The sequence below is a fragment of the Phodopus roborovskii genome, unplaced genomic scaffold (assembly GCF_943737965.1).
Source record: "Phodopus roborovskii unplaced genomic scaffold, PHOROB, whole genome shotgun sequence".
NCBI classification, from domain to species: Eukaryota; Metazoa; Chordata; class Mammalia; order Rodentia; family Cricetidae; genus Phodopus; species Phodopus roborovskii.
The window spans coordinates 1,279,716-1,303,358 of record NW_026126511.1 but is presented as its reverse complement, the minus strand read 5'-3'; the positions used below and the strand labels follow the sequence as shown (position 1 = coordinate 1,303,358).

Sequence of the window (23,643 nt, the reverse complement as noted above, 5' to 3'; positions counted from 1 at the left end):
TGTTGCCTCCAATACATTTACACTTAATAATATATTTGTACAGAAATATAGTCTCCCCAAGACGTGCAATTCTAACTTGTACACAGCTCTACATAAGGACCTTTACTGGAGTTCACCTCCCCAGATTTGTCCAGATGACTAGTTTAAATAAGCTCAGAAGACTGCAGGAGAACAGGACAAAACCGTCTGTAAGCAGCCCTGTATCTTTCCCCTCTAGGAAGATCACTCTCCAGGACAATTACCCAGTACAACCAACACAGACAGCTTAAGATCCAGAATGTGGGAGATGAGCCTCCATAACGCTCTCCCTGCCTCCATCCAGTGTGTCTCTAAGACGATGCAGTGCATTAGGTCAATGGAGGCAAATGCTGAAGGAGTGAAGGGGGAAACTCCAGCCAGCAGAAAGACACTTGTCAGCACTAACACCCACAAGTGCCAACAGATGTGACCAATTTAATGGAGCGCGTGCCTCCAACTTGGCTCTCCTTCCAGAGGGGAGCTCTCCTTTCAGCAAAAGCAGCACATTGTACAAGCTAGCCCTCTTCACCACCCTCTGCCTGGCAGCTCCGCAGATAGAAACTGGCGCATAGTGGTGTGTGTGGGAACCATGCCACCACGACAGGTGGTCGCAACTCTGTAGCTGCCAGAGCTACAGTGAGCAACACACTTGTGTTCCAAGTGCTGGAACCAACCAAGCCTGCTTCCATGCATGGGAGGAGGGTGGGACTCACTGTCCTTAGACAGGGGACCATGTGGAGAAATTCAAACCAGGGAGGAACCGAGGAAAATGAAGGCAGAGGAGAAAGGTACATATAGAACACCGCTCTCAACAGTCTATTGGTGATGGCCTCAGATCTAAAAACAGGTGTCTGGCAAGGTTTTTCTTTTCTTTCTTTCTTTCTTTCTTTCTTTCTTTCTTTCTTTCTTTCTTTCTTTCTTTTTTTTTTTTTTTTTTTTAAGGCAAGTTGTTACATTGTACTCTAGGCTGGCCTGAAACTTGTAATTCCACTGCCTCTGCCTCCTAAGTACAAGGTGACAGCTGGGAATCACCCAATTGGCAGGCTTATTTGTTTTTAAGCATCATGATTCTAAGTTAAAGGGGAAAAAAAATCTTTAATGAAAGGGAATGAGGACTCTGGGTTCGTGGCTGAACTACAAGACAGCAGCAGAGTAAAAGGGCTTACAATCTACCGGGCTCTGAGATCTTGTTGGCAATAGGCGGAGCTGAGAACTTAAAGTGTGAGCTGTAACAATGTAGCAAGACTGTCCTTCTCTGGACCACCCCTCCTCCCAATGTGAGCGAAACTTCCAACCGTAGTTTAAGGCACTGGTTGAAGAATGGAATTGTTTTCAACACTCCAGCAAGCTTAATGTACAGGGCTTACCTGTGTCCAGCCCGGAATAGTAGGCTTTGAAAGAGCTTTTGCTATTGACAAAACATCTCAAGAGGAATAGCACCTTTTTAGTTTGGGAATTTTAAAAAGCCTGTGCTCCTTCAACTCATCTGATTTAATGACTTTTTTTTTTTTTTAAGAGTAAATGGCTGCTGCCTTTATAGGAACATTTTCATTTAAAAACAATCCTGTTCAAAAGAGCTTGTGTGATGGAAGCACCAGAAAGTAAAGAAGAAAAAAAAAGGAAGCCAGGCAGAGCCCTGGAAACGACGACAGTGAGTAGATTTTCCTCCACTTTCTGAAAATTCCAGGACGCCAGGGCTTAGCAGAGTTGCCTCCTAATAAACTCAGGCAGCTGAAGGTTGTTCAGACTTTATAATAATACAGACTGCACCTATAAAGAAAGCTAATGAGGTTACCAAAAAGGAGCTGTAGCCTCTCAGAGAGGCTTCTAACTAGTTAAAATCAATTCAGAGCAGTTAATTTCTGTTCCTTATAAAACAGTATTAGCTCAGTTCCAACGTAAAAACCCTTCTTGCATGACAAATTCACATGTAACTAAAACCGGACCTCCTTTTTATTGACTTTATATATTCAGTTTCTCCAAGTACAAAGACCAGGTCTTTAAGCTGGTTGCTTTAAACACCAAGCCTCAACATTAAACAGCATGATTATTTTCATTCCAGTAAAAACTGTACTTCTACTACAAAAGAGTTTTAATTCTCTGCTGTACTTGCAAACACAGGCAAAACATCATGCTGTGGCATGAAGCCATAAAGACTGCTTGGCCTGTGTTCATCTGAACTGACGAGTTAGGGAAAAGAAAGGGTTTTTTTTTTTTTTTTTTTTTTTTTTTAAGACACATGGATATGTAGACACCCAAATGCCTCTTAATACGAAAAGCTGTGTTCTGCTGGACAGATGGAAACCCGATAGGATGTCAAAGGTATTAGTGGTGCAATGGCCACCCCCATCTATTCTGCAAATGCCACAAAAAAAGGTACCTTTTCTTGATTACATGTGGAGAGGTAGAGAGAGTGGAGAAGGGGATCATTAACTTCCAGGGACACTCTACATAGTGTGGATTATATTTTAGTCAGGACTAGCTTGCCTGGAGCTAAGGGCTTAAGTCAGTGGTAGGACACTCAACAGGCACATGTAATCCTTAGGTATGATCTCCAGCTTGTGAAACAAAAGTATTTTTACACAGGTAAGTATGATGTGTGTGTGTGTGTGTGTGTGTGTATGCATGTATACATATAAGACATATGGGACTATAAACCCTCCCGTGGGGCTGTATGAACTTTGTCTTTCTAGGTTTTGTAAACCCAGCATTAGACACAGGGCCTGGTATAAGAAATGCTTTTAAAATGTGACTGATTAGTGAGGGAATGAATGATCTAAATTGATAAGTCCCTGTGACACTTTTAAATAGTATCAGAGACCACAAGCACATTTCACCCACATCTTTCCTGCAGAGGGAGATTTCCTGTTGTTCCCCTGCAAAGGTTTACGGACCCTCTTAGAAGAGACAGGTCTTAGGTAATACATATGCTAGGCTGAAAAATCAACATGGTGTTTAAGGGTGTTTCCAAGGAGCGGGTACTTACTCCAACACTCGTGGCATGTTCGAAAAAGAGTCAAGAAAACCACAAATATTAAAAAGTTGTTGGAAACGTGGCACCTTTGTCAAGAGAGAGGGAACACTTGGTGGTACATAAGGGATGGAATGGGAGGTATGAGAAGGAGATGGAGTGGCTGGTGCAACAAAGGGTTATGCTACTGGTCCAGAGGAGGAAGGCAGGTTGTCCATCAGGACATAAAGTCTGATGTCTTCTGAACATACGTTTCTCTTATTGGTTAGCAAATAAAGCACTGTTTGGCTAGGGGCAGGAAGGACAGGTGGGGTTACCAGACGAGGAGAATTCTGGGAAGTGTAGGCAGAAGGACTTGTCATGTGAGCCTGGGGAGAGAGAATGTGGGCCAGGCCTTCTCTGGTAACATAAGACCATGTAGAAATACATAGAGTAGTAGTTATGGGTTAATAATTAAGACAGAGCTAGCCAATAAGAAGCCCAAGCCACTGGCCAACGGTTTCATAATTAATACAGCGTCTGTGTGTTCATTTGGGGCAACTCAGCTGTGGGATTGGGCTACCAGGAAAGAGTGCTCGTAACGAAAGTCTTTATGTGACTACAGTGGGGATAAGCGGCCTACGACCCTGCTCAAGAGAAGGGCGTCCCTGCAAGTGAACTAATCAGTGTATGTAAGGCCCTCACAGATGACTTGGAATCGCTAGACTCGCCATGGAAATGCAAGGCAGAATTCCATCCTTCTGTAGACAGAAAAACCAGGAGCATAGACAAACAGCAGTGAAATTAGTTCACAGTGTTGAAGACTCCAGAGGCAGGGGTTTCAACCACCCTCCTCAAATGCTGCAGTAACTATGGTATCTCTAACTCAAGCACACCAGGGCAAATGGAACCATCAGGGGCCAAAAAAAAAGAACACAGAGATCCAAGGCTGAGAGCAACTTTCAGGATCAAGGTACCAACTACTGCGGCTTCATCCTTCCCAAAGACCAAGTGAACACAAAGTGTCAGTCGGAGGCCAAGTGGAGAAAACTCCATGCACTCCATCCCATCTAGTCTCTCCTGTCTTAAAATGAGTTCAAGTTAATCGGTAAACAGAATCCCAGAGAGATGAGGTGGTGGCTACAGACAGGAGGCAGACAGAGGGCCCCTGTGAAGGCTCCCACATCCACCCTCTTATCTTCTCACTGTTCCAGGAATGTCAAACAAATCAGGATCTACTCGTAATCCTAGCAAGGTTCCACTCGAGCCAGAGTCACCACTGCTACTGACCTGCAAACATGAAGCATGTCCAGGTGAACTTGACTGAAGCATTTATAAACTCAAGACCCAACCATCTCTCTCTCTCTCTCTCTCTCTCTCTCTCTCTCTCTCTCTCTCTCTCTCATGCTGAAGTAAATGAAGCACAAACGATAAAAACTGTGTCACTGGACCAAAAAAAGAAAAGTATATGGCTAACGGTTCTTCACCACCTTCCCAGGAATCAAAGCACGGTTTAACTGGAAAAACCATCACATGCTGAAGTGCCTTCGCTGTCACCATCGGTGTCTAAGACCTCCATGCATATTTATTTTGCCTTTTCCGCACTAGGGATGGAACCTGCGGCCTAGCCTATGCCAGGAAAGTGATCCACTACTAAGCTAAACTCCCAGTCCCAAAGGCTTCATAAACCAATTGCTTTGTGTATGGATGGCCCTTAGAAACAATTTTATGATTATAAAGGGATACATGATATAAATATTAATGCACAAATTCATGAACCGGAACACAGAAACAAATCCAGGAAGGGAATAATACAAAGTGGCTTTAGTTTTTCTCACCACTGTGAAAGAACAGTCCATTCAAAAGCCTAACAAATTTATCGGTTTACTCATTAGAAGGATTTTTAGTGTTGTGATGATTTTCCCTATGACTTCACAAGGGCAATCTTTAAAAGCAGTGTGTGGGGGGGTTCTATATGATGGATCCTACAGGTTAAATATATTGATACTTAATATTTAATACTTAATATTTAATATAAATACTTTCTTCAAAAAGCACTTCCAATGATTCAAATACATTCTTAATTGCAAGTAGTTGTTTTAATAAGGTTATGTTCAGATTAATAAATGTTGACTTAAAAAGAGACATTTCTGAAAAAAAAAATCTACAGGTTTGAAGTTTTAGATTTCTTGGGGAAAATGTCTAAATGCCAAGAAGCTCCCTCTCTACGTTCCTGTAGATTCTGACTGAACTACCAATGTTAGGACATGCAGTGACATTATCCGTAATAAACATGTCCTCCCATTCCTGATTCCCAATCTATGGAAAACACGATGGACTGACGTTACCATCTCTATCAGCTTTGCTGTGAAACCAGGGCAAGAACAACCAGGAACCGTCGCCGTGGGGAGACCCCGCCCAGGGAACGGATGGAGGTGTGTCTTTCTGCCATGTTCACCCTTGGTCCTGGGAACAAAATTGTTCTTCTCTGCACTTGAAGCTATCCCACTCGCCTGACCCCAGACTGATACGCAATGTCTTCTCTTGTCTTGATTAAAATGACACCAGGGTATGCTCATACCTACCCAAAGTAGACCTCACCAGCACGGGGCAGGGTCCCTTTCTCCTGTGTCACAATGGAGCTGCATGTCTGTCTGATAGAACCATAGACACAGCCAGAGCTCGGGGAGGGATAGTGCAGTGAAGACTCTTGTAGGGCTGGTTCAATCAGCCCTTGGAAATCACGATGGGGTGGCTTGGGCCATAAACACACCTGATCTCTAAAGAGTCCCACGCTAGTGTGCAACTTTAGTGGTGTGCGAGCTCTGTATCACTGACCTAGAATGTAGCGTGTTTTGGAAAGGGGTAATGAAATAAATACATGTGCTGAGAGTCTAAACCCTGGACCTACTGTGCCTCAAGGGATAAGCTCATCTCACTACCCGTTAAAACACTATTCCAAAGGACAGAAACAGGAAGAAGGTGGCAAACGGAGGAAGGCAAACGTAATGCTTACTTTCTTTAAACGCTTGACAGTAGCCAAGGAAGGATAATAAAAAGAACAGAGCACACAGGAGGTCTGCGCGGCCAACAACACCAGCGACCTTGAAAGAAGGGGGAGAGAGATTCACATGAAAACATTTTAGCATCTGTAAATTCTGGACGCACAAAATGTTCCTTAGACACAAAACAAGCAGCTTACTAGACCCTAGCACCTGTGACCACCATCATGTTGGCAGTACTGTACAAGCTCAGTAGCGTTATCTCAGGGCTGGTTCATTCTCTTCACCCTTCCTGGTACAGGACTTCATCTCATTGCTTTAAGAGAAACTGGGCTGCTGTTTGAATAGACTGTTCTGGGCGCAGCACATGTCTGGCAAAAGCAGTGTTACTTTAACACGCTATACCCAAGAACACCAGAGACCCAGGTTCCTCGTGTCCAAAAGTGCTATCAGCTCAAAGAGCACGCAGTATCGAAAAAAGTTAATCCTGGGAGCGGCAAGATGGAACAGTGGGTAAAGGTACTTGCTGCACTAGCCTGGAGACCGAGTTCAGTCCCCAAAACCCACAGAAAGGGGGGTGGAGAGAACAAACTTCAGGGAGTCCTCTAGCATGTGTTACGTATCACGGCGTGCATGCCCCACCCCACCCCCATTACCAGGAGTGCACATACATCAAGCATGCATGTATGCGACACACACACACACACACACACACACACACACACACACTACTACTACTACTAAGAATAATAAAAATAAATTTAAGTCTGATTGGAAACACGAAGGACATAAAAGTAGGAAATATGTTAAACGTTTAGGCAGAAAGGTAAAGGACAGACTTGGACCAACCTCTGCTATCTCCCCACTCCCACCCCTGACTTAAACTGGTTTAGAGGTTACCCTGTGAAGAGAAGATGCTTGTCAAGCGACCAGTGAGATGAAACAAAGCACAGCTCCCGCCCCTTCCCTCCCCTCACACGACAATTCCGCCTTCTCTCCCTCCTTCCCCCAGTGACAAAGACGCTGTATAAAGTTTGTGTTCATTTCTTCCAAGCCAATTACCCCAATAAATGTTTTCCAAATATAAGGAAAAACACAGAATTCTGCTCTAGCTTATGGAGTGTCCTTCACTAACCATCACCGAAATGTGGCATACACCAAATCACTTCGATGGGTGGCAGATTAACCGCTTCTCAAAGGACAGGTAAAATACCATGCCTGTGGAAATCAGTACACATACGTATGTTTCATAAGGGCATGTACGGTCAACAGCTGAACAAGAATGCCTTTAGACAGCTTTGTATTTACATACGAAGGGCTGAGGTGTACTGTCTACTACAGTTGTAATCCCCACCCCCCCTCCTCACCATGGAGGTGCCCTGGGAAATCAACGGTGTCATGCAGGAATAAGATGAATCCATCCTAGCAAGAGCATGTATGAGAGGAAACCTACAGAGGGGTAAGTGTGACGGTTACTCCTGTCGGCTTGACAGAATCTGGAGTCAGCCAGGAGGCAATCCTCTTGGTACGTCTGTAAAGGAATTAATAAAGTGGCTAACTGAGATAAACTCACTCTTAGCGGGCAGCACCACTCTGGAGGCTGGGGTCTTTAATTAAATAAACAGAGCAAAGCACTGTCGTTCATTTCTCTCTGCTTCCTGATTGGATATGCCCGGACATCTCAGGCTCTACTGCTATCACGCCTTCCTGACCATGACAGACAGTGCCTTCATAGTCACCCTTTCCTTCTTAAAGTTGCTTCTGTCAGGCAAGAGCAGCTTAAGGGACCTGAAGGGAGCAGGGCAGTATACTTTAGGGTTAACTGAATACACAATGGGTTGTGGATACTCAGAGGCAAGTTCATTCAATCAAGGACACACTAAGTCATTAGAGATGCAGCTACAGAGCTACAGACAAAGCCTGGCACACGGCAAGTATGCCTGGCTCCCTCCCATTAGTTCCCTTCATGAATCCCAGAGGGCTTCTAGAAGTAGAACAGAGTGGCAGGCAGGAAAAGGACCCCGGACACCTTGGGGGTGGGGTACCGCTTCTGTGGCCAGGTGGCAAGTAAGGAAGGGATTAGGACATCCAGGCCGTGTGGACCTCTGGCTGGACTACAAGGAAGAGGAACTTTTATAGAACCGTGGCTTTGGACAGACCAAACCACAAACCCTCTCAGAGTAGAAGCAACCAAGGCCCGTGCAGGCCAGCAAGCTAAGAAGACGGAGGGAAGGGAGAACCAGGACTTCTTGGAATTACAGAAGGGGAAGGAGTCGTTTGGGCAGGAGCCAAGGATGAAGCCAAAAGGACCAGGCTTCTATCAGGGTTATTAAAGGGCATGCAAAGAACGGCCAAGAAGCGAACTTTAAACATTGTCTAAAGTTTTTCTTTCTGTAAACTACTATCCTGGCTGTGAGCTCAGTGTTCAACACCTGAGCTGTCTCTCCATCCCTATTTTGGTAAGACAATCTCATGTCCTTCAGTAACAAAGGTTATACTACCTGCCATAAAAACAAACAAACAAAGAAAATAAACCTATGGCAAGTGTTTTAATGAGGCATTTTGCATTTCAATGAATATTTATCAATTGTAATTAATTGGCGAGCTCACAAAATAGGAAGTCGGAAGCTATGCAAGAAGAGGCTATATCCAACCATTGCAGAATGGACATCAGGAAGACAAGGCTGTTTTTTTTTTCTTTCTCTCTATTATTTTGCTACTTGCAAAATATGTACTTCCAGGTAAACCTCTCTCCAACAGTTGTATTTTTCTTTCAGATTACCTCAAACACTCCTGTCAAGGTTTTCTGGGGGGAAAAAACAAAAAACAAAAGAAAAAAACAAAACAAAACAAACAAACAAACAAAAAACAACAACACACCCTCCCTCAATCCATTAAACAGGTGGCATCTGAGTTTTCCTTACCAGGGACAAGAATTTGGGGATGGGTAGGAGGTAGGCAAGGGTTCCCCTCCTAATCGCTTTTGTGTTGACGGCCAAGTGTTCAAAGCTGGGTATGATGGCTTGTGCCCACAATCCCAGCACTTGAAAGAGGGGGCAGGAGAACAAGAGTTCAAAGCCTGCCTCATCTAAACAGCTACGAGTGAATCTGGGACCAGCCTGGGATGGTCCCCTCCCTAGCAGAGCATCTGGGTTCAATCATGGGTGGGTAGAAGTCTTGAAAAGGCCTGAGATTTTCTGATACCAGAACCCAGGCAGCTTGTCATCTTTAGCCTCACTTTGAGCATGGTGGTACTCATGTCCTCAAGGGGTCCTTGGGAATACCTCATTCTGATGAGTGAGCCAGAACCAGATCAGGGCCTAAGCAACATCTGCTCATGCGTCTCCTCCCTGGCAGGGAACCAGTACCCTGTCAGAACCTCATATGCCTACTAACAATCCAGAATGGTTTGGGATGGCATACTGGGGTGGAAGGGGAGGATGTTGAGTGATTTTGAGTTATATCATCAGAGGAACAAATCAATTTGGTTATAGTGATTTCCCTACCAATCTGAACCCAGATGAGGATCAGACTGACGGGTGATCAATTCATCCCACTTTACCTGGGGCCATCTTGGTTCTGGTCAGAACCCTCCATCTCAGGCACATTGGATGGCTCAGAAATTGTTTAGGTGCTAAGTTGGTTGGTTATGGTAGCACACCTCTATAATTCCAAAACGTGGAAGATTGGGGCAGGAGCATCAGGTATTCAAGGCCAGCCATGACTATGTAACACCTTGTCTCCAAAAATAAAATAAAAAAGAACAAACAAAACAAAAACCCCAATAATGACATAAAAGAGAAAATACAAGTGTTTGTTTGCAATGGGCAAAATACTTTCAATATTAACCTGGGAGAAGGGAAGATGAAGGCGGAAAACATATTAATATTAATTACAAAGAAATGCATGTCATTAAAGCCTGGTAGGGCTCATGCTGCTACTCCATCCTCTTAACACATATGTACAGACACAAATTTACTCCAAGCTGCAAGCTGCTCATGCCGCAGGGAGCCACATGCAGGGTGGGACCACCATGGCCACACCGCAGCAGAGCACTGGCTGTGTGTGCCGTCCCAGCAGGACACCTGTGAGGCATTACCCTGCCACCTGAAGATAAGCCCAGGTGTGCTGTGCTTTGCACGTTTAAAGCCAGCATTGGGGGAGGAAATGTAGCGTGAGAGATAACAGGGAAAAGCTGATAAGAGGGATTGGATAGCGCATCAAAATAATGAAAGGTAAACATGCAAAGTGTCTGTGAATGCTAATTTATAATTATCCCTTATTTGTGAAATACAAGTTTAAAGGGTTGTCATGGAATGAGAGAGATGAAGATTTTCAAGCATCTCTTTCTGCCCATAGGTAGCCATATCCTCTGTGTGTATGTGTGTGCCCATGAATTTGTGTGTGTGCTCATACATGTTTGTGTGTGTCCATGCACCTATGTGTGCCCATGCACCTCTGTGTGTGTCCATGCACCTGTGTGTGTGTCCATGCACCTCTGTGTGTACCCATGCACTTGTGTGTGCCCATGCACCTGTGTGTATGTATTTGGAAGCCAGGTGTCAACCTGGGCATTATTCCCCCAGTGTCATACACCTTGGATGGGACAAGGTCTCCCATGGGCCCAGAACTAGATAATCAGGCTATGGTGGCTGGCCAGGGAACCCTCGATCCCCATCACTGGGACCATAGACACACATGCTATGCTAGGAATTCTATGTGGCTGCTGGTGATCAATGTCAGATCCCCATGCTTATAAAGCAAACACTTAACTAGATGAGCTACCTCTCAGTTCCCCTCAATTCCTCTTTAAAGATCTGAAATATGGCCTTTTGGGATTAGCAGATAGACTGCATTTATCTGCAGTGTGTGTGTGTGTGTGTGTGTGTGTGTGTGTGTGTCTTTGTGCATACCCAGGCCTTGAAACCCTTTTATAAATCAACTTTTCAATTATTAAAATCCTATTTTTGAGAAACCTTTGGCTAATCATTCAATTTTATTTTGGTTTACGATTACGTCCAATTTGACAAGGAGCGAACAGTCAATCAGGGTTTTTCCAGAAAAGCCCCTATTGCGTTATTGCATCTGAGATGCAACAAACACTTAAACCACAGAAGTGAAGCTGCAGTCAATTCTAACTTGGTCATGGTTATGCACAAATAACAGATAAAGGGTTTAAAGTGGACTCCCACAGCATGAGCCATAGCCTTTCAGAAAAGGTACAGATATAGCAATAAAAAATGCCATGGTATTCTCAAAACCAAAGAGCAGACATTACGAGAAATCAGATTCCAAAAACAAGAATCTGATTAACACAGTAGAACTGACTATAAGACCCTCAACAGGATAGTCAGTTAAATGTTATGCATTTAAATGTCTGTTAGAGGTCAAAGTCCCCTGTGAGAGGAAGAGCAAATGCAGCACTCTAATCCAGATATTTTGTGCTACCAGAATGCCCAAACCCCATCTTTCTCTTCAGCAACAATCCTCCTCTTCACATTCCCCAAGTGCTCAGATGTGCATAAAGGGGTTTCCTGGCAACCTCCCATGTGTACAGTTAAATCTCAACAGTCTATGTCTAACATGTGTTCTTCATGTCCCAGACACAGACAGGGACATGGCCACAGGGCAGCAGGCTCAGTTCCTGTCACTGCTTTTCATCACCTGTTAAGGGGAAGATACCCAGGGAGGATGACTTCAAGAGCAGTTCCTCTGAACCAGCATGGGCCCTCGGGGTTTTAGCAGGCCCTACACTCACTATTCTCTACCCTCTTGGGATACTCACTGCCTATGAAGTTGTACCAGACCATCCGATGTCATTAGTGCTTTTATGCTAATGATATTAAGAACGTCTTCTGTAAATCATAAAGCCAGTTACCACAGAAAAACTGCCCCAGGCTAGGTATGGTAGCACACTTTTAATCCCAGCACGAAGGAGGCACAGGGAGATGGATCTCTGTGGTTTAGAGTCCAGTAGGTGCACAGAGGGAGTTCTATGCCAGCCATATAGTATATACTTATATAGTAAGACCCTATCACCCTCCAAAAATAAATAAATGAAAAACTGTCCCGTCCAGTCTCTTCACTGAGGAGGGAGGGGCCTTTACTGCAGAGTCAGGCAACGTCAGCATTTATGCCCTTGAAGCAGGTGTTATCACACAGGCTAGACAGACAGTGCCACCCAAGATCACAGCACACCCCGAGGAGAAAGACTCTCAGGACGGCAGCTGTTATCCATCCATAAAGAGATGGTCCCTGACCTAATCAAATATGTGTCAGGGAGAGCACTGTGCATTTCCTGAAGACAGCGTGACATGCATTCTGTAACCAAGAGGAACACATAGAAGAGCCCATTTCAGAAAACCAGACGGCACGCAGATGTCTTACATCTTACACACATGCAGACTGTCACACGTGGCCGATACTTACACACTCGGTGTGCACTGGATGGACAGCAAACAGCAGTGCCGCCAGCAGGGACGCTCTGGGGGCCAGGTGTACCCTCCGGCCTTTGCTGGTGTACTGCAGGCCGCCAAACAGCACTGAGAAGACATCTAGCATGAGGATGGAGATGCCACCATGCAGGAGGATGTTGACCACGTGGAAGCCCACAGGGTGGAACCCTCCTGACAGATAGTAGTTGATCCTGCAACAAACGGGGTTTGTTTACAGTGGACGCGTGACGCATGCACACACGGCTGTCGAAAGGACTTGGTGCAGCCGTCAAGAATGCAGCACGAGGTAATGCGTAATACCAGACCAACTCAGAAGCCTGAAGAAACCACTGTTGCTGGAGTTTCTCTGTCCCGCCACCGCTTCAGCCCCAAATAATCACACAGAGACTTACATTAATTATAAAACTGTTGGCAAATGCCTAGGATTTCTTGTTGGCTAGCTCTGTCTTAATTATGAACCCATAACTACTAATCTATGTATTTCTTCATGGCCTTATCTTACCAGGGAATGCCTGGCGCATCCTAACCTCCCAGTTACTACATGGCGTCTCCTGGAGGTGCCTCTCTCTGCCTACCTTTCCCAGAATTCTCCTCGCCTCCTAGCCCCGCCTATCTTCCTGCTTCCATTGGCCAGTGTTTTATTCATCCACCAATAAAAGAAACAACCTCCATCAAACCATGTAGCGGGAGAAAAGGCTACATCACAGGGAAGGCACTGCAAATACAGGGAGAGGAAAGGCAAAAGGGAAGCTAGACCCTTGTATTTATTATTTATGTATTTGTTTTAAGTTCCCCCAAAGGGATTATTTTTCCAAGGCCAAGATAAACCACAAATCCCTAGAGACTACCCCACAGGGGCCTAGACATACACATACACAACCTACACATCTGTACAAAAAGGTGTTTTAACAGTATGTATCCCCAGTCTTCTTCTGCAGGATACCTCCCTGCTATTAGTGTGAGGATTTCTTTTGACCACTTCTCAACTGCTGGAGGTTCTAGTGGCTTTTAAATATTTCTCTGCAAGACCCATATGCATGGATTTAAATGCATCCCAGAAACAGGTATAAGAACTGTCACATGACTAGTAACCTGTGGTACTGTCTGAGGGTCAGAGAATGGAGCTTGCCACTAGCTAACCATAGAGGTCTGGAGGTCTGTACAGACAGACAGGAAGTGACGTAGTTGTGGGAAAAAAAACAAGATATAAGCAGGGAGAAACAGGAAGTCTGCTGAGAGATTAAGGAGGTAAAGTGTGCGGTGGCTTGCTCCTTCTCTCTGATCTCTCAGCACTGTATATCTAAGTCCAGCTTTTTATTATACAGGCCAATTAAAATCTCCTTTTATAGTAACGTGGTCAATTGGGACCAGAAGTCATCTCTAAACTTCATTTTCATTTTACACATTGACTTGGTAATGGTAGGATGACTCCGAGCTTAATTTTGTCTTGGGGAAAAAAACACACACACACAATTTTATTGTCTTAAGACATCTTACACTACGTATGGACTCCACCTACCTAAGAACTAATGACTGGACCCCCCCTCCCCAATACGATGCCATGTGGAAACCTCAAATGATGCTCCTGCTCCCACTGTTACACCTTACCTGAAGGTCAGGACAGTGAGTGGCCGGTAGGACTTGTGGCTGGTATTGCTGCTCAGTCTACTGCCCCAGAAGTCATGATGCCACAGGTCCCCCAGGGGTGTGTCTGACTGGAGGTCCTGCAGGAACACAATGGGACATTCTGGTCAAGGAGTCATGATCCTCTCCTAATCTTGCACCAAAGCCTCGGAAGCTACCAAAAGCTGTCAACTCTGCACATTGCATCCTTCCCACTAGCCTGGGGCCCAGCCCACCATCATCTCTTCGCTAAGGATAGGGGGCAGGGTTCTTAAAAGGGCCACTGTATCCTCACATTTTCTACACAAAGTACTTCTAAATGCACATTAACTATCCAGCTAGTTACAAGTCTTTCCATAGCTTCTCCCCTTCCTGGGTCAAAGCTGATGTCCTCTTGAGGCTGCCGTAGCTTCTGTGCCCATCTGTCTGACCCCATGTTCCTGCCCAGCCACCAGGAGTCCCTTCCTCAGAGGCTTTACATAGCCAGGTATGCCCTAGATGATGGCCTTCAACCGTCTGGCATCCCAAGTGGATCTCAATCCTTTCCTGTGGATCCCAGGGCATCTCATATCTGTCCCCATAGCGGCTGGCACACTGGTCACTCACATCGATGGCTTAATTAACTCTGTCACCTGACTAAACGCTCCACAAGACCTAGGCCACATGAGCTGAAGCACAGAGAAGATGATTAAAGCATGCCAAGAGAATGGAGCACTCCGCCACATAATGCCACTACTATTCTTTCATAGATCAATAAGGTAAAGCATTACAAAATACACCCAGTTTAAATAAGTAGGGCAAATATGATCCTTAAAGTTTCCACTTTGGGTCATGAGTTATGCAGATTGTGAAACTGGGCTGGTGGGGTGGGGGGAGAGGGTAGGGAACCTCTCATACAATTTTAAAACATAAAATCACTAAATATTAAACAAAACTATCTGCTGAGATAATTTAACCTAAATGCATTTCTCCTTACATTTAAAATATGAAATTAAGCGCTGTAGAAATTAAATGAGGGGGGCTGGAGAGATGAATCAGCAACTTCTGCACTTTCCGAGGACCCAAGTTCAGTTCCCAGCACCCATGTTGGGCGGCTCATGACTCCTTCTAGCTCTTTGATAGGGGATGTTCTTCTGTATATATGTTTCTCTTACTGGTGGATGAATAAAACGCTTTATTTCTTGAGGGGATACCATGTAGAGACTAGGAAGGTTAGGATGCGCCAGGCATTCTCTGGTAAGATTAGGTCATGTAGAAATACATAGATTAATAGAGGTTAATAATTAAGAGAGGGCAGGCCAGTAAGAAGCCCTAGCCATAGGCCAACAATTTATAAATTAGCATAAGTCTTTGTGTGCTTATTTGGGACTAATTGGCTACAGGATCAGGCTGGAAAGAAACTCCAGCTATAGCTCTTACCCCACATGACTGGCCCTTAACTCCAGCAGCTATGCGTACCTAATAGGAGAAACTGCACATTACCAGCTTTCTAAAAAATAGTATTTAAGCACACAAGGAGGCTCAAACTCAGAAGAAATGGCTAAGCGGCTAAGAACACATACTGCTCTTCCAGAGGACCCGAGTTTGGTTCTCAGCATCCAGCTTGGGCTCACAACCACCTGCGACTCCAGCTCTGAAGGATTCAATGGCCTCTTCTGCCACCCCAGGCACCTGCATACATGTGACACACATGTGCACACATATGCAAACACAAACGCACACACACACTTTAAAAAGATTTTTCCCAAACAGAAGAGGTGGTTAAATGACAGATGGCCACAAAGAATAAACATTCCCACTGCAATATGGACTTCAGTACTTGATACTGAACGAAGTGTTTGCCGACTCAAAGGGAAAACCTCAGGAGGAGGAGGAGGGACAGATGCAAAGTCCATCACTTGGTTCTCACTGTGACTTCCACTTGTACCAGCTTTAGTGGCCTTAAAAGTTTAGATCACGCATCCAACGACCCAGATGGATGTTGTGCAAAGATTTCAGGATCCATCTGCCAACTCTGCGACAAAAGTGGCAGCCCAGGTCTTTGCATTTTGCCCCAGAAATGTGCTTGCTCAGTTGTGAGACGGTTGGGAAAGCGGCGTCTTATCCTCACTCTCAACAGAAATGAACACCAAAGCAGCTCTAAATATTTAATTAGGCGCAGCCCACACCGAGCAAAGTGTGAGAGAGAAAGGTCAATTTTCTTTTCTAATGATTTATGGGAACACTAGATTGCAGCTGAAATTCCTCCTAACAGTACTGTCTCGGAACAGAAAATGGCAACTCAGCACAAAGAAGCATCTAGCAAATAGGGTCCCTCCTCTCCCCTAGCAACTGCCTGCTTACAGCATGAAGACGCGGCTGGCTGCAGGAGTGGAGGTGTGCGTTCCATTCGACAACGAAGGAGAATAGGGGGGCTGGAGAGTTAATGCAAGGGCCAAGGGGTGACATCACAGAAAATACAGCTCAAACCACACTGGGCCAAGGCACAAGATGCTGCCTGTCCACTTCCTTTCACATGGAAGGTGAACTGCAGTGATCATCAGAACACTCTGTGCACCAGAGCCCAGGCTGCCACCTTCCCCAGCCCAACACAGGTCCTGAGTTAACCCTTTACACACCCAAGTACAGGCGTGAAGAAAATCAACACAGTAAGTAACAGAACTTAAAAAGCAAAAGTGAATCCTTGTTGGCAAAGTCATCCTGCGGCTAGCAAGCCATCAATGTGGCACATCTGTTCAGAGCCACTTGCTTCTTCCAAGGTGCCACCTTTCATCGGTGGCACATGAATGCAAGGGAGGGGAAATTACAAGTGGAAAACCTATGTTTAAAGTGAACATCAACAGATCCAGGCACGGTGGCTCACGCCTTTAACCCCACTCAGGGGGCAGAGGCAGGTGGATCTCTGTGAGTTTGCAACCAGTCTGGCCTACATAGCAAGTTCCAGGCCAGCCTGAGCACTATAATGAGACTCAAACAAAAGTAATTATAATATTATGCCACAAGCAAAATACCTGCAAGTCAAACTTAGCTTTTTAAACTTCTTAACATATGGTCTTGCCATGTGCAGTTTTTTTTTTTTTTTTAACATTTTTTGATGTAAAAATGGACTCTTCTTCATTTGGTGATAACTATGATCTTAAATATATAACTTATATAAAATACAGATTTTATATATTTAGATATATTTATGTAAAAATATATTTTATAGCATTTAGTAACTTGTGTCTGTGTACACACACACACACACACACACACACACACACGACTATGGTGTGTGTTTATAGGACAGAAGACAACTTGCAGGACACTCTGTTTACTCCTTCCACAATGTGGGTCCTGGGGATCAAACTCATCTATCTCAATAGCCTTCATTTCTTATGAGCATGCAACACTGGTGTTGCAAAAACTCCTGCAGTGACGTGCCCCAGAGAGACAGACAGGTGCATTCCTCCAAGTTCTAGCCAAAAGTAAACAACACAACCCACGTGCTGGCAAACCTACCCATGTGCTGACGACACAGACTCTCACAAAGGCTCTACCTCACACCACTCCTGAGCACCGGTTCTGCCTCCAAGTTTCTTACTCTCATTGTGTTTTGGCCCATTTGAATCTTTGCCCTCCCATTTTATAATAATAAAAAAAGAGGATTGTTTTCCTAGCCTTATAGAGCTGCCACTGGTGAATAAGATGGACCAGGATTCTGCAAGGTCAGCACACCTGAGCCTAGGCAGCACGCCGCCCTCACGCAGTGAAGGACAGAGTCACAGATAGCCGCTGCCTGCTATAGATCACACACCTTTCAATAGGAGATTAGATCCATCCATCACTAGAACAAATGGACGAGTCTCTGTTTCCTTTCAGTTTCATAAAACCCAAAGTACTCAATCTGCTCTGCTCTGCAACACCCCCGGTCTTGTAATCTTAGCAGAATGGCCTCTCTGATACATGTGTGGATGGGGTCTCCTGAGCACAGACAGGTGCTGTGGACCTGAGGCAATAAATGTAGGCGCTAATACATAAAATGAAGGGGGAAATCTACAGCTTCGAGACCCAGACCGAGAGTCAACATAAACTTATCCGAGGATTAACACCAACGTGGATGGTTACTAAGACATAAGCAAACGGACATGTGTAAGTTTCCTAGAGGATTAAGACACAAACCTTATTGTTAACAATAGCTTCAGAGTCATCAAAGACAAAATCTCCATCATAGCTCCTGGCAAAACACACGAGGGAAACAAATCCTACTACTAACTTAGCCCAGGAACGGGGAAGGGCAGAAGATGGAATGATGTGATCCAAGTCAGCATCCAGCTCGGCCATCTTGAAAACTGCAAGCTGCCGGCCTCCCCTGCTCCAGCATTATGCTGAGAAATCTGTAAGGAAAATAACATCATGTTAAGCACACTTCTGCAGGGGACATCTTTACCTTAAGCAAGAGCCAGATCAGTAGGAACGCTGTGATTCTATAGGATGTGATCATTAGACATGAGACTTGGGACTCAAGGATTTTCCAACCCTACCATGACCTATGAAATCTGAAGCCCTTGGGTTTCTGATGTTTCCTCTCAGAAGCTCTGACTTAATAGAATCCTGTATTTACTAGCTCCATAAAGCATTTTTTTTTTTTTTTTTTTTTTTTTGCCGGAGTTTGTTGTTCCACCAGGTCCCACAGCCACTTCAGCCCCAAATAAACATACAAAGACTTACATTAATTATTAAACTGTTGGCCGATGGCCAGGGCTTCTTATTGGCTATCTGTCTTAATTATTAACCCATAACTACTAATCTATGTATTTCTACATGGCCTTATCTACCTTACTGGACAACGCCTGGCGCATCCTACCTTCCCGGTCTCTACATGGCATCTCCTCCCAGCACCTCTCTGCCTACCTTTCCCAGAATTCTCCTCGTCTCCTAGTCCCACTACTGGCCAAACAGTTTTTATTCATCAACCAATAAGAGAAACACATATACAAAAGGACATCCTCCACCGATTTTTAATTCTCAGAGCCAGCTTACAAGGCTTTTTAAAAAGTTACGATCAACTCCATCAATTCAGAAAAATCAGTAACTATTCATTGTTGGCACACTGGGTGGGGGGGAGTCAAGAGTACACTTATGAAATGTGACGGTGATACTTACTCTAACAGACCTTATAGTCTGTGTGTAGAACTCAAGGACATATGCCAGTTAGTTGAAAACCTTAAGAGAGGGAACTCACAGAGGTGAGAGCATATGCCAATGGCTGAACTGGGGTTGACATACAGATGGAGTAACTGGTTTCTTTGGAAGGTCCCAGAGAGAACTAAGCTGTCCCAGTTCTGCACAAAGGCCGGACTGACTGCCAGTGCTGGTAAGAGTTAAGTTAGGAACGCATACTCATTTGGAACTTTCAAATGGATGAAGTGATTTTACCACAGCCTTGACATTTGTTAGCTGTGTAGCCTTGCCTAAGTCTCTGTCCTGTGGAACGAGGTAAAATGGAAGACCCCGTTAGCTGTGAGAGTCACTATTAAATGGAAATGGGACTGCCAACTTTTTGGTGTCCTCCCTTCTAGGAGAACAACCTCCATTCTGCTTTCAAGCCAATGAAAGAAAATTCCAACCCCCTGGGCTGGGATGCAGCTTGGTATATCTGGTTCCAGATCTCCAAGTAAATACCTAGATCAACAAGAAGTCAGCCAAACTGGAATTTCAGGCCACACATATCTTTTTTTTTTTTTTTTTTTTTTTTTTTTAATTATTTTAAGTCTTTTGTCTGAATACAGTGGAGGCAGACTGATGAGAAGCAGGGTAGACCTTCCAATGGCAACACTGATCCTTCCCAGAGGCAGAATCCCATTTACAAAAGCCTGCAACTCCTCTGTCCCCTGAGCATAGTTGCCTGATGCAAGGCTCGCTCTTGGCAAGTTCTTGGGGAATAGTTCACCTACTTTCTTTAGCTTTCTTTTCTTTCCACGGAAAAGGTAAAGCACTGTTTAAATCCTAATTGCAGTCAGGTCACCATGAATACCTTGATTGCTGTTTTACATTCTAGCTAAAGAAATTACTCTCGCTAATTCAAAATCAAAACAAGATTTGAGTACTTGCTTGGAAAGAAACTATGACTTTTAAAAAGGAAGGAATAATTGTGTCCTTCGATTTAGAAAATCCATGTGCAGGAAAACATTTTAAAGGTATACTAAACTACACAGAAGCCACAAAAGGTCATATAACTGGTTCTGATGTTCTTGGGTTGAGCCTTAAAAATGTTTGAATATTAAATCAAAGGTCGTTAAGAAGTTCAAATGGTCTTATAGTTACTGATTGATGAAATAATCTGTTCCTAAATTAGCTGCTATGCCTTTCCTGGCTATTCAATTTGTAGCACAAACCAACCATCATTCAAGCAACAGCCCCACATATATGTAGGGTGGATTATGGACCTCAACATTTGGGGTGCCCTGGTGGGTGAGGCCCCACTTTTGGGGAGTCAAGTGGATGGATAATCTTCTCTTCCCCGATGGGGACCAAAAGCATGAGATCTACTGTGCAGGCATTGTGTCCTCCACCCTAATTCTCAGTCCTCACTGCCTCTTGCCATTTCGTGGAATCATCTCTACTCTGCTCTCAGAGACTCTGCCTTAGTCTAATGCCTTCGCCGCTTTCTGCAGTGAAAATCTTCAAATGTCCCCCTTTGTCCAATAGACTTGCGCTCACGTGTATTGATGACCAGCCCCAGAATACGCCTTTTATCAGCAAATACCAAAAAAGCTACAACAGTTAGAAACCCATTTGAAGCTCTCCGAATCCACGACAGCAGTCCCTAGCAAAGGTTCTAGAGCTACAGGGACATGAACTGGTGGCTGCATTTCCCTGAGCTACAATGTTTTCCTAAAGAGCAGTTTCCTCATCAGTAGAATAAGGTACCGTTGTGTTCTTTAGGCTACGGTAAGGACTGAGGTAGTATAAGCAGTCAGTCTTCCTTTTCCTGTTCCTGACCCCCCTGTCTTAATGCTTACGGTGTCATCTTAGTGACCATCAGAACCCATCGGGTGACAGGATATACCCCCAAAAGGGGAACCCTTCTTTCGGGCAGATCTACAGCCCATGGCTTCCCCAGTGAGGCATCTTTGTGTCCTATACAAACTCTACCCCATACAATGACCCTGATACCAACTCTCCACCCTCCACCAGTAAATGACCCCTGCTTCACAGTAAGGCTTGGTGCAAGTGTAAATGAAGCCATGCCCATGTGAGGAGGTGGAGAGGGGGCCTTTATATCCGAGTCACAGTACAGGAAAGGACTTCATGGCTTTGACTAAGCAACATGTCTTACTGATCTTCTCCAGGTAACAACCTGCCCGGGAGCCCTGGCTCCTCAGGTGCAGCTTGGACAGTTGGGTAGCTCAATGTATGGAGGGGGTCAAACAAGATGGTCACTGTGGCTCCAGTTTTAGCAGTGACCCCTCTACATTGAACCTGCTCTGAGTAGTCTGAAGAGACAGTACACTAACAGAGCTGGTGTACAACGGTGGCTATTGCACTCTGGTCTGAATTGGCTCCTTAAGAGTGGTTCAGCGTGCAACAAACCAGTAGTCTTTATCCCCAATTCTCAAACTCCAATAATAAGCCTTCATTTTTCAGGGTGCTACAACAAATTCATCTGTCAATCAAAAGGTCAAAGAGGTCTCCTCAATCAGTGTCTCTCCAAAGGCTAACCTGCACAAAGCTGTGAGCCATGAGCCCTTAAAGACTTGGGACACAGCAACCCAGGCTTCAATAAAGCAGTGATACCCAACCTAGATGAGTCACCCTGGAAAACCAGCAGCGACCGATCGCCTAACAGAATAATTTACCACTAGCGCTGGGAGTTAAGGGCAATGCATCCAGGGCTAGCTGTCCTCCAAGATGGAGCATGACCTCGCGTCTGGAAATCAAATAAGGCAATGTGATGTTTTCTGACCAGTATTCTGGCACAATACAGGGAGAGTGCCCAAAGGCAAGGGGCCAGCCATCCTCTGTAGTGCTGGGCCACTACAGAGGCAGGGTAGAGCGCATCCTGTAGTGACGACCCACCTTCTTAATTCAAGAATGCTCAAGTGGCAGCCCAGCCAGTGGGTGGTTTCTCGCTCACAACTCCTGCCTCAGAAAGTTTCCACTTTGCTAGCTTGTAGCCATTTTCCCACCTAGGTAAGGCCAACCGGCCTCACTTAGGCCCAGGAACACAGCTTCACCGGGGTGCAGATTCAGGGGACAGTGAGGGGATTGCGTCAAACCTTAATATATTGTTTCTCAAGGAATTATCACCATCCGTCTGTCCCCCGGGAGAGACTCGGTGGCTACTCCTCCTTTCTTTTGTGTGTAGTTTTTTAAAAAAGAAGAAAACGCAAACAGCCCACAGCCACAACATCAACAACCCAGACTCCCCGTGGAGTTTGCCAGAGGTGAGGTGGCTGCTGCACCACCTGCTCGGTTTCCCCAACTCCTGGCAGCTCGGTGGCTCCAGGCTCCCAGACCAGTGGTACCGGTTTTGCTCCACAGCGGAGAGCGAAGTAGCTGGCACTCCAGGCGCTGTAGGGTGCTCTCCGCGTAACCCTGGGCAGGCTGTCAAGCTACCCGGCTGTGTCCAGCCGTCGCCCGTGCCTTGGCCAGCTGGCGACCAGGCACGGGGACCCCGTGGCCAGGTGGCCACTGCACCGGGTGCACTCCCGGGTCACAAAGCTGTAGCGCGGCTGGCTCAGACAGTGGCAGGCAGGGGGCTGGCGCGGCGACCTCGGTTGTGGCAGGGCAGCGCGGAAGCCTGAACCCGGGGCGCGCACCCCTTACCGCGCGCTCTTTGTCCGGGTGCGGCTTCTACCAGGGTGCACACCGCCCGGGGCCCGCGTCCGCCTGTGGCAGCTCGGGTCCGGTAGCTAACTCCTCCAGTAGAGGTGCAGGGCTCGGGCGCCGCCCCCGGGCCCCCGGGCCGGGCTGCTGGCTCCGCTGCGAGCCCGGGAGCCGGCGCCCGCTCCGCGCCCAATTGCTCTCGCCCCGCAGCTGAGCTCGGCCCTCATCGAGCCACCCGGCGCTTTACCTGCAAGGAGCCCAAGCGGCGGTCTCATCTCCCTCCCGCGTGCTTAAACTCCGGCTGCTCCCCTAGCCCGCCGCCGCCAGGGGAGGGGCCACCCGTGCCCCTCCCGTCCCCCCTCCCACCCCGCCGCGTCCCGCCCCCCACCGCGCCGCTCCCCACTCCCGACCGCCCGCGAATGCCTAGTCCCGCCCCCCGCCGTGCGCCCATCGGTTGTCTTTCCCGTCACTCACACGCTCCTCTTCAGCTCATTGGTACATGTGGGGATGACGTGGGAACTGGGCGCTCTCGGCGAAGGAGGCGCAGGGGTGGAAGGGCTTCGCTGGGGAGGAGAAAGCGCAGCTGGGATGCAAAGGGGCCGAGGCCTGGCTCCTGCTCCCCGTGGATTCTTGCACCTGGCTTGTCCCGCGTGCTCCTCCGAGGGCGTGTAGAATCCATGCACAAAACCCCAACTCCACGCTCCTTCCTGTCTGGGAGGAGTTGCTGAAGATGTGTCTCTACTTTCTCCCTCTTGAACCGGGAAGGGAAGTGAGTTCCTCCTCC

The 23,643-nt window shown here is 46.1% G+C and overlaps 1 protein-coding gene across 2 annotated transcripts in view; it reads right to left on the bottom strand.

Moving 5' to 3' along the window:
- Positions 1-23,205, bottom strand: part of Tmtc4 (transmembrane O-mannosyltransferase targeting cadherins 4) — a 60,261-nt gene extending 37,056 nt beyond the window's left edge. The window contains exons 1-4 of one of the 2 annotated variants that reach the window (XM_051195191.1): positions 23,107-23,205; positions 14,034-14,149; positions 12,400-12,616; positions 5,985-6,072 (exon numbers count right to left, since the gene is read on the bottom strand). In XM_051195191.1, coding sequence (XP_051051148.1) covers positions 5,985-6,072; positions 12,400-12,531 — 220 coding nt within the window. In that variant the 5' untranslated portion in view covers positions 12,532-12,616; positions 14,034-14,149; positions 23,107-23,205. Of the gene's footprint in view, positions 1-5,984; positions 6,073-12,399; positions 12,617-14,033; positions 14,150-18,209; positions 18,401-23,106 lie in introns of those variants that run through there. The other variant, XM_051195190.1, reaches the window with a different exon arrangement.
- Positions 23,206-23,643: the final 438 nt, after the last annotated feature.